The sequence below is a fragment of the Eumetopias jubatus genome, unplaced genomic scaffold (assembly GCF_037043125.1).
Source record: "Eumetopias jubatus isolate StellerSeaLion01/CBP00866 unplaced genomic scaffold, mEumJub1_p1.0 scaffold_2, whole genome shotgun sequence".
NCBI lineage: Eukaryota > Metazoa > Chordata > Mammalia > Carnivora > Otariidae > Eumetopias > Eumetopias jubatus.
The window spans coordinates 28,541,407-28,553,079 of record NW_028274808.1 but is presented as its reverse complement, the minus strand read 5'-3'; the positions used below and the strand labels follow the sequence as shown (position 1 = coordinate 28,553,079).

The window sequence follows — 11,673 nt, the reverse complement described above, 5'->3', positions numbered from 1 at the left end:
CCTGCTCTGCGGGAAGCCTGCTTCTCCCTCTCCCACTCCCCCTGCTTGTGTTCCCTTTCTCGCTGTTTCTCTCTCTCTGTCAAATAAATAAATATCTTAAAAAAAAAAAAAACGTGTTGTAAGTATTGAAAAGTAAAAAAAAAAATTAAAGGTTTATTTTTTAATTTCAGTGAAAAGCACAGACCAAAGCTTTGCCTTAAATTGGGAAAAAATGTTGTCCGATGAAGGTTAAAATAAAGAGGGGGTATCTAAGTTATGGAAAATATATGAACAAAGACACAGTGTTTATTGACATTATTTGAGAAATGAGTTTAAAATTAAGTCTAGAACAAGAATTTAATTTAGTGGACAATACCAGTAAGCTAAGGATAGAGAGGAATATTGTTTCAGATTATAAAAATGTCTTAAATATAGGCCCAAGGACTTTGAACTTTATTCTGCATATACTGAAGGTAATGTCCTGTGAAATGTGTTTTTTCAGTGATTTAAAGGGTAGAGATTCTGAGTACAATTAGAAGTAGCAAGTCATCCAGGGCTTAGAAGAGGGTGCTGTTTTACAGAATAAGAAAAGAAAGTCCATATTTGACAATTATTTAAAAGTGGGACTTAATGACTGGTTTACTAAAAAGAGTATATAAAAGAGCAGTCATAAATGGACTCCAAGATTTGTTATAAAAGATGAGGATAGAAATAATATTGCAAAATACCTTTTTAGATAAGTCTCTCCAAACACTTGTGACATATGGGAAGTCCAGCAGAGTCACTGATTTTAGAAGGGGGGAGAATTAATAAATGTAGGGTTTTTTTTATATTTGAGAGAGAGCGCGCAAGAGAGAACACAAGCAGGGTGAAGGGCAGGAGGAGAAGCAGACTCCCTGCTGAGCAGGGAGCCCAAGGTATTGGGACTGGATCCCGGGACTCCGGGATCATGACCTGAGCCCAAGGCCGACGCTTAACCAACTAAGCCACCCAGGCGCCCAATGAATGTAGCTTTAGACCGAGCATTTTAGATGATGATACAACAAGCAATTGTATCTGATGTGATGTGAAAATAATATTTATATTGTATTTTATGCCATTACCAATGTAGGTTTTCTTTGTAACTTTTAAACATAGGTTGACATGAAAGATGTCGCAAAAACCAACAGAGAAGAGGCAGCATTCAAGCATCCAAGGTAAGAGTTGCCATCAGCCCTATCTGAAGACAAACTAAACAAAATTAAGCACATATTAAGGAACAATACTAACATTTATTTATATACCTCTGTTGGATCATACATGTAATTTAGAGGACAAGAGTAAGGTTAGGGGGAGAGTAAGGTTTCAGATTATGCAGTGCTTTAAGGTTTAAGGAATTTGAACTTCGTTCTGTAAGTATTGAAGGTATAATCGTGTAAAATGTGTTTTTTCAATGATTTAAAGGATGAGATTCTGAGTAGAGGTAGAAGTAGTACTAAGTTAGAGAATAGTGATGTTTTATAGAATAAAGTAAAATTCATATTTGACAGACATTGTTGAAAGAATTCATGGGGATTAACTGGTTTGCTAAAAAGGAGATAATATGACAAGTGATTAGATTGAGTTTTTTTAAACTTGGTACTATAGACCAGTCAGATTTCAAAATTGGTTAAAAAGATAGAAATTCCTAACTTATATTACTAAATGGAGACTTATTCATCAACATCCATGTATTATAAATATACTACAGTTTCATAAAAGGATGTTTAACAACATGATATAGGAGGAACATGATTTCAAAATAAAGGCTGGTTCTTTAAACTGGATTATTTTTATGAAAAACTTCCTACATGGTTTGTATTTTTTCATTCTGACATGAAGTGGTACCACTGGACATTTTGACCATCTCATTTCATTTAGCTCTCTAAGATTTTCAATTTATGACAAGCTTCATTTTGTCCAATTTTTTCCATTTTATGAAAAAATGGGTAATATAGAAAAAAGATTCTCATTTCTGTCTTACTTGGTTCTGCTTCTTTAATTATACATTTTATTTACTGCATTTCTAAAATCCTTTTCTAGACTCTTTGAATAGTTGTGTTAGTGGCACCAAGATGAATAGGCTTTTAAAGGGATAAACCAGTTCTATAATCATCTTAGTTTTGGTAACTAAATATAGGTGGTATTTCCTACTCAAAGAATCAAACTTTCCTGCTCACATATCAGGAGAATGAATCCAAATATAAGATTAATACAGGATACATGGAAGAATATTCTCTAAGAGAATGCATAAAAAAGTGACCCTATAGGCAGCTGTCAATGTGTAGGGTTGAGACATCACTGAAACATCATTGGAAATGTGATAGAGTCAAAATTGTACTTTCTGCAAAATGTCAAAGTATTGTACAGGATTGGATGATGATGCTGTTGGTTGTCACTAAAATGCCTTTTAGAGGGGTGTCTGGGCTCAGTCGGTTAGGAGTCTGCCTTCGGCTCGGGTCATGATTCCAGGGTCCTAAGATGGACTCCCATGTCAGGCTCCCTGCTCAGTGGGTAGCCTGTTTCTCCCTCTGTGTGCTCTCTCATCTCTCTCTCTCACTCTCTCAAATAAATAAGATCTTTAATTTAAAAAAAAGCTTAAAATACCTTTTAGAGGGGCTGGATTAAGTAAAATACGGGGCTTTTAGTTTCATGAGTTGAAACTAAATATATATAAATTCCAGGCCAAAGATTAATATCTCTTGCCTGGGGAGGAGTGATTACTTTTTTTCTTTTCAACATGTTCTTTTCCACTCGTAATTTAAAGAATTTGATGAGACACCAAAAAATATAATCATCCTGGAGACCTATAACTCTCTGGCTCTAGACATTTCCATAGTGGATGCTTCCTTCAGCCTGGTTGAGACTCTCTAAATTTAGGTAGGAATGTCAAGGATATTAAATTGGCATGATAGGGTGGCTCAGTCATTAAGCGTCTGCTTTTGGCTCAGGTCATGATCCCAGGGTCCTGGGATTGAGCCCTGCATCGGGCTCCCTACTTGGCGGGACAGGAAGCCTGCTTTTCCTTTTCCCACTCCCCTTGCTTGTGTTCCCTCTCTCTCTCTTGTCAAATAAATAATTGGCATAATATTTTGGAGGTCTGTGTTTCCTCTTCTCAACCTTGAACGGACAAAATATCTTAGTAGTTCCTGATAAAAGAAGATGACCTTTTGGCAGGGGCAGGGCAGAGCTTGGTAATTTTGTCAGTTATATATAGCCATTTACAAGTAAAGAAGATCATGGAAGTGTATGAATGCAAAACTATAGTAAAAAATTGGATGTAGTTTCCTCCTTCTAAAAGCCTCTGTTAGGAAATGTCCAATGCATAAAATAATTACAATATTGACCACACTGTATATATTTCTAAATGTATTGGAAATACATTTGAAATGTGGAGTGTATCACATTCAGCAGGGAAAGTATCTCAATTCAAAGCAAGGGAATAAAACTGGGGAAATAAGTTACACATATATACTACTGATAGAGAAAATGTAAATCTTAAGAATTCTCCTAAATAAAAACTTCAAATACATGTTTATATTAAGTTTTGGGGACTCCATACATATAAAGTTGTTTTTATGTATGTGTTATACTTAATAGGACTACAAGATCTCATCCTGAAAGTGAAAGTGTAATAGGACCAACTTCATCTGACAATCTGAAAAGAAACCATGTATCTCCAAAAATGGTTGAGGTGGAAAGATCACTACCTGGCTCACTATTACCTTTAAAGAACTTAAAAGACACTTGCACATCAAAGTCAGAGGGCAAAATAGATCTAACTAATATTTCATCTGATACTTCGGAAGACTTCACTGGACAACAGGGAAACTTAAATAGCATGAAGAAAAACAATGTGAATTTTAGTGCTACTGAAACAAAGAGTGATAAGAAAGATTGTTCTTTTGCAATTTGTGAACAAAGAAGTGTAGATGGCATATTTCCAAAAGACTACAAGATGCCTTCACAGAGATTTCTTAATCCTGCAGAGAAATCTTTTCCCTCAGACATAAAACCAGGAACTGATGCTTCTCCTCTGCCTGCTGCATCAGTGCTCTCAAAGCCTATTTTCCGTTTTGTTAGGGACATCCCTGCCAATTTAGAAATGAATGACACTGTCTTTGAACTTCAAGATAATGATATATTAAATTCATCTATTAAAAATTCTGCATGCACCAATTCTTCAGAATCCAAATTTATCCAGAACAAGTCTCCTATTCTGCAAGTAAAAACACAGCCTGCAAAAACTGAGTTAAAAGAAAAATACATGAAGGATACCTTGAGTCCTAGTACTGTACCTCTTGGAGCATCTGGGAACATAACCTGTAATGTAAATCAAACAGAGTACTCTGTTTCTGAACAGAATAATGAAAATTCAAAAGTCCTAACTCAGAATGCTGCTGCATATTGGAATGAACTTCCGCAGTCTGCATGTACCCCAGTATATAATTCTTCTGCACATTCATTTGGAACTGCATATCCTTACTACGCTTGGTGTGTTTATCATTACAGCAGCAGCGGCGGCAGTTCCCTTACCCAGACATATGGTGGGATACAGCCACCTCCTTCTGGGATGTTGACTGCAATTGCAAGCACTGTTCAAAATACACATTCTAATATTTTATACTCTCAATACTTTGGCTCCTTTGCTAGGGAGCCACAAGCAAATGACTTTGTGCCAGTGAATGGGTATTTTCAATCTCAAATGCCTGTTTCTTACAATTTTCAGCAGCCGATTTTTTCACAGTATGCTCCCCATCAACCATTCCCACAAGCTGTATACCCTTACCCTCCTGATTCAGGTGTACTTCCAGAAGTTCCTTGGACTTATGGTGAGTTTTATAAGTTTTAGTGCTCACTTTATTTAGTTTTTACTTTTCTCTCTTTGTCCATTTATGTAAATGAAACTTATAGCAGGTGATCTATAGCAGTCATTATTCTGTGCAGACTTGCAGAATTGTTCAGATCTTAGGCAGAGTTGAATTATGTTGTCACATTGGAATCTGGTTGTCAGAGATTGAAACAAGAATTGGTAATATCACTAATATGTCCTTCAACAAAACCCAACTTTGGGGAGTAATCAAGTAAATTATAGTTAATCCATACCACAAAATACGGTGCAACAATCACAGGGTTTAAATAATTTTGTGGGTTTTTTTCAAGATTTTTAAAATTTATTTGACAGAGAGCACAAGCAGGGGGAGATGCAGAGGGAGAGGGAGAAGCAGCCTCCCCACTGAGCAGGGAGCCAGCCCGATCGATGTGGGGCTGGATCCCAGGATCCCAGGCTGGACCCCTGGGATCATGACCTGAGCTGAAGGCAGATGCTTAACCGACTGAGCCACCCAGGCACCCCTTAAATAAGTTTTTTGTTTGTTTTTTTTTTAAAGATTTTATTTATTTATTTGACAGAGACACAGTGAGAGAGGGAACACAAGCAGGGGGAGTGGGAGAGGGAGAAGCAGGCTTCCTGCTGAGCAGGGAGCCCGATGCGGGGCTCGATCCTAAGACCCTGGGATCATGACCCGAGCCGAAGGCAGACGCTTAACCGACTAAGCCACCCAGGCGCCCCTAAATAAGTTTTTAATAACGGTTTTTAAAACTATGCCATATAAATTTACTGTATAAATAAATGCCTAGAAATACTGAAATGAAATACACAACATTTTAACTAGTCTGCCTCTGGGTAATAAAATTGGGGGATTGTGGAGAGAGTTTTTAATATTTTCTAGATTTCCTACTATGAAAATACATTATTTTGATAAATGGAGAAAAAATAGAGTGAAAAACCAAGTTTGAAAAAGAAACTTCAATCCGATAAAGCCACCTTTCTCTTGGTATTCTAATATAATATCTGGGCATAAGTGAGAAGAACAACTTGGTAACTTGCCACTAGAAGTTGAAATTTTTTCTCTTAAGTGCAATTCTATTTGTAAAATATAATTAGAACATAGATTTTTAAAATTAAATTGAAATGTATATTTACCAGTATATAGCAAAATCCAAAAACAATTATTAATAATCCTACAAAAACTACAATTATCCATTAACACTCCAATATTCAACCATCAGAGGTAATATGTACTGTAAGTAAAGTTAACTATCTTTTAAGATCTTAGAGAAATGCAAGAGAATAAGCTCTTTCAAATTAAAAAGTCGTTTCCTGGAACCCTTGCCTGGCTCAGTTAGAAGAGCATGTGACTCTTGATTGATTTAGGATTGAGAGTTCAAGCCCCACATTGGGTATAGAGATTACTAAAAGTAAATAAACTTTTAAAAATAATAAAATAAAAAATTGTTTCCCAATAGATTCTCTTACAAATTAGTAAGTAGAAAAAAATGAGTTCATTTATTCTTTCATTGGTCCTAATTGGATAAGAAGCAGCTTGTTAGCATAGTTCTGTTTCTAATTAAAAAATCTGATCACAGCACCTTTATATTGGAGTTGCCACTGACACTATGTCTTATAGGATAAAATTCAGATACTTTAGCTTGAAATGCAGGGTCCTTCACAGTTTATGTAGCCTCATCTCCCATCACTTCCAACTTTGTATTCAAGCCACATTGAACTTCTTACTGTTCTCTCATGTAAGAATTCCTCTCGTACTCCCATAGAACTTTTTGTGTGCCTTTCTTACATGATAAGGCATGTGAGTATTATATGGCATTGTAATTATCTGTGTATCTTTCCCTTCCCATTGTGGCCCACCAAATGAGTTTAAACAGGACTGGAAATTGTTTACCTAAAACAGAAGAAAAACGGTAGAGGAGAGGAGAAAGAAATAGTGGAAGTGGGGAAGTATATGACTATGCTTTTCCTTTGCGATTAGTTTGACGCACTGCTGCTGCTATAATAAACACACCAAACGTAGTAGATGTGGCAAGCCTATGAATTAAACTAGAAATTTGCATTTCTGAAATAGGAAATCTTGAATGTAATTGTTTCATAAAGGTTCTCAGAGTTTGAGCTTTCTCGTGTTTTTAATAATTAAGCTGTTGGTGATGCTTAAAAAGATATCTCTGGAATCAAATCCAGCTTTGATTCTCAAAAATTTTAATTGTTAACCTACTTGGTTATATTAGTCAAGTGAAAATAAAGGAAAAGAAACAATTACCTATTGTATTATTCAAAAATAACTCTAAAAATATTGCGAGGCAATAAGCACCTCATTTAGTTTTCCTGAATACAAATAATCTATAGAGATCACCTCTCATGCTTCAAGGAACTACATCCTTCTAAACATCTGAAAAATCCCTGTGACCCGTTTTTTGATGTTTTGGTCTTGATGCTTATATTCAGTGCCATAAAAGGAACTAAGAGAAGGGGTTAAGTGAGCCCTGTGTGCGAGGCACATTATTACATCCTTTACTCCATTTAACTCTCCCAGAAATATCTGAGAGAGATGTAGAGATTATTGTTCTTTTACAGATAAGGAAAGTACTCCATGGAGAGCCTTAAATAACTTTTAAGATCCCATGGCTATTAAAGGGCAGATGTGCAGTTTGAACTCTAATATTTTTAGTTCTAACTTAATTCACGTCTTCCACTGTACCATTATGTACTGTTAGTCTGCATCGTTAACTTATCTCAAATCTTTGTGGGTTTTTTTCTTTCAGTTCCATGGCAACAAGAACCTTTTCAGCCAGGACATTGAAAAAAGTCTTCTGTCTACTGAAATAAAAGGGGTTTAACAAGTTTTTCCAAGTATTTTTTACTTAATTTTTTTATTTTTACATTTTAAAATTATGTAATGTAGGAAATAGAAACCATATAGCCCTTTATAAAATGTTTAAATGCAACAGTGTATCATACAATGCAATTGGAAATCAGTTCCTGACATCTAAAATACCAAAATTATTTCCATGCAATATTTTAGTGAATGGTAGTAGGCTATTTTCAATATCCATCAGAAACATTAACAATATTTTGAAACATATTTTGAAATGTTTCCATCGCAGCTGTTAATATAAAGATCCTTTTGAGATTATTCTAATGGAGTAAGGAGAGTAAATGTAACATTTAATATTAAAGTTAAGCAATGGTAGTAAAATCTTTAAAATAAGATTTTTCTGTCTGATATTTTTTTATATATTGTTTATGGTAGCATTGTGCCATTTGGCTTAAAGAAGGACTTTTTTTTTACTTGGATTGTTCAATCAGGCCAATAATTTTATAATTCTTGATATTTCATATAATTTACAATTCTGTATCTGATGTGACAAACTCCTTTAATTTCAATATTTTCTACTTTTTACTTGCAAAATATGTTTTAATAGGGAATTTGGTTTGTATATTTTCAGTGTTTGTCCTTGAGTAGAGATTTTTACAGTTTTTATGTTTGAAGTAGTTTTATATCATTGTATTGAAATTAAAGTACATTTAACACGTTTTCCCAGGAGCCTCTTCCACAAGATTATTTTTTTGTATTTCACAATTCAAACTTTTTTAAAAAATGATTTTGTAGCATTTAAATAATAAGGAACAATTTCTTTAGCTTATGCTAAATGTTTAGTCACATTTTAGTAATTAAAATAACACAGCACAAATAGAAGTTTTTTAATGCTGTGGTCATAGATTTTTTTTTCCTTTTCCCCAACCTTCCACAAAAGTATAAAGTGTCTCAGAAATAATCATCATAGAACAACAGGGGTTATAGTGTGTAACTATGGTCTTGAGCCACCCTCTCTGCCCACCAACACCCAATCCTGTTTTCTGTAAAATTACAGCTAGAAAGATCCCATACAACTGGATGGACCTTTCTCAAAAGTGCTAGTGGGCCCAAAAATGTGACAAGAAATTTGCATTAGCTCAATCTATACAGATAGCAGAGCCCTTAGTGTTTTCTCAAAGTTTCTATGTTAGTAGACTTTTTATGTTATCTAGCATAGGCCTCCAAAAAGAGTACAATTCAGCCAAATTTATTGTAGAATAACCAATCTTTCAATTTAGAAAAACACTAAGAACCCCCAGGATAAGCCTCTTTACTCACAACCAAATAGGATGGAATTCAGAGTACTTAAGGTTCTTCTCTAACAGATCTTTAAAAGAGCAAAGAACTGCACCTGAAAGAACTAAGGAATTCGAAGACTATAGGATTTAAGCAATATCAAAATAACATGGGGGGAGGGTGGGATAGGGGGTTTGTCCATATAGTTGTTTTATTTGAAAATAGTTTGTAAAATCTGCACTCCTGAACAGCTATTAAAACAGTAATACTGTTACTCAAAAAATGACTTTGAGTCATTTGGTTTATGCTTAATTATGGAAAGATGTTACAAATTTATTATTAAAAATGCCTCTTATTAGGTAAACCAGAAGTTAAAGTTAAATGTTAAAAGGATGCTTTCTTTAAACAACGTTCAGATTCTCTTAATACTGTCTTGTGATAATTTTATTTCATGAGTTTTGATTTCTTCCAAAAAAATGAAAAACATGTTACCTAAATACTCAGTTACATTTTAAAATCTGCACTTTGAAACAGAACATGAAAAACTAGAGCATTTTCTTCCCGTCCCCCCAAATACGTATTTTAGTTCTAAAAGTAAAAATAAAACAAATTAAAATTTAGGCAAACGTTATTTAAAAAAAAAACTGGTTATATGTAAATATTACTGTTTTGGAATTAAAAGAGTTACCTGAATAAACTGAATTCCTTCTAGTTTCAGTTGTTTTTTTTTTTCCTTTTGTGTTTCTTCACTAATGAGCAAATATATGATTGGTCCTAGGTTTACACATACCCATTACATGAAAAACAACCCACAAAGAACTGACTTAATTAGATGACTAAACAAACTGCTGGAGCCCTCCTTCCATGCAGTTTGGTTTTGCTTTCATGTCCTTCCTTCCTTCCCCCTCACTCTACAAACTTCTTACTTCCTGGAGTTCCATAGGACAAGCCAGAGTCCCTGCCTTCATGCAATTCTCATGCCATTCAAGAGGGTAAGTAATATACATGTAAGTAATTCATTTCACAACATGAGAAATATATGGAAAAAGCAAAATAAAGTAATGGAACAGAATGATTGGATGATACATCAGCTGAGATAATCAGGGAGGTAATCAAACTAACTTCTATATTCTTACGTTTTAATTATATCACTCTGCCTTCCAATAATATATATATTATAGAAATGCCTTTAAAACTTAAGTTCTAAATCTAGCCAAATAAAAGGCTATATCCCCCATTTTCGCAATGAGAAGATTCCCAAAACAGTTTTTTAGTGAATTTAAATATATAAACTTTTAGGGATACAGAGGTATGTTTAAATATCAAGTGTATGTTATATAAAAATATTTAAAATTCTTTTTTTCTTTTTAATTTTTATTATGTTAGTCACCATACATTACATCATTAGTTTTTGGTGTAGTGTTCCATGATTCATTGTTTGTATATAACACATAGTGCTCCATGCAGTACGTGCCCTCTTTAATACCCATCACCGGGCTAACCCATCCCCCCACCCCCTCCCCTCTAGAATCCTCAGTTTGTTTCTCAGAGTCCATAGTCTCACGGTTCCATCTCCCCCTCCGATTTCCCCCCCTTCATTTTTCCCTTCCTACTATCTTCTTTTTTTTTTTTTTAACATATACTGTATTATTTGTTTTAGAGGTACAGATCTGTGATTCAACAGTCTTACATGATTCACAGCGCTCACCATAGCACACACCCTCCCCAGGGTATATCACCCAGCCACCCCACTCCTCCCACCCCCCACCACTCCAGCAATCCTGTTTGTTTCCTGAAATTAAGAATTCCTCGTATCAGTTAGATCATATGATACTTGTCTTTCTCTGACTTACTTCACTTAGCGTAATACCCTATAGTTCCATCCACGTCATGGCAAATGGCAAGATTTCGGGTTTTTTATGGTTGCATAATATTCCATTGTATATATATACACCACATCTTTTTTTTTAATTTTTTATTGTTATGTTAATCACCATATATTACATAATTTGTTTTGGTGTACTGTTCCATGATTCATTGTTTGTTCATAACACCCAGTGCTCCATGCAGAATGTGCCCTCAATACCCATCACCAGGCTAACCCATCCCCCCACCCTCCTCCCCTCCAGAAACCTCAGTTTGTTTTTCAGAGTCCATCATCTCTCCTGGTTCGTCTCCCCCTCTGACTTACTCCCCTTCATTCTTCCTCTCCTGCTATCTTCTTCTTTTTCTTTTTTCTTAAAATATGTTGCGTTATTTGTTTCAGAAGTACAGATCTGTGATTCAACAGTCTTACACAATTCACAGCGCTCACCGTAGCACATATCTTCCCCAATGTCCATCACCCAGCCACCCTATCCCTCCCACCCCCGACCACTCCAGCAACCCTCAGTTTGTTCCTGAGATTAAGAATTCCTCATATCAGTGAGGTCATTATGATACATGTCTTTCTCTGACTTATTTCACTCAGCATAACACCCTCCAGTTCCATCCACGTCGTTGCAAATGGCAAGATCTCATTCCTTTTGATGGCTGCATAATATTCCATTTACACCACATCTTCTTTATCCATTCATCTGTCGATGGACATTTAGGCTCTTTCCACAGTTTGGCTATTGTGGACATTACTGCTATAAACATTGGGGTGCCCGTGCCCCTTCAGATCACTACATTTGTATCTTTGGGGTAAATACCTGGTAGTGCAATTGCTGGGTCATAGGGTATCTCT

The 11,673-nt window shown here is 35.3% G+C and overlaps 1 protein-coding gene across 1 annotated transcript in view; it reads left to right on the top strand.

The window, feature by feature from the left end:
- TEX15 (testis expressed 15, meiosis and synapsis associated) overlaps positions 1 to 7,652 on the top strand; it is a 56,689-nt gene extending 49,037 nt beyond the window's left edge. The window contains exons 7-9 of the mRNA XM_028087599.2: positions 1,117 to 1,175; positions 3,598 to 4,829; positions 7,615 to 7,652. Of these exons, the coding sequence (XP_027943400.2) occupies positions 1,117 to 1,175; positions 3,598 to 4,829; positions 7,615 to 7,652 (1,329 nt within the window). The remainder of the gene's footprint in view (positions 1 to 1,116; positions 1,176 to 3,597; positions 4,830 to 7,614) is intronic.
- The last annotated feature ends 4,021 nt before the right edge of the window (positions 7,653 to 11,673 follow it).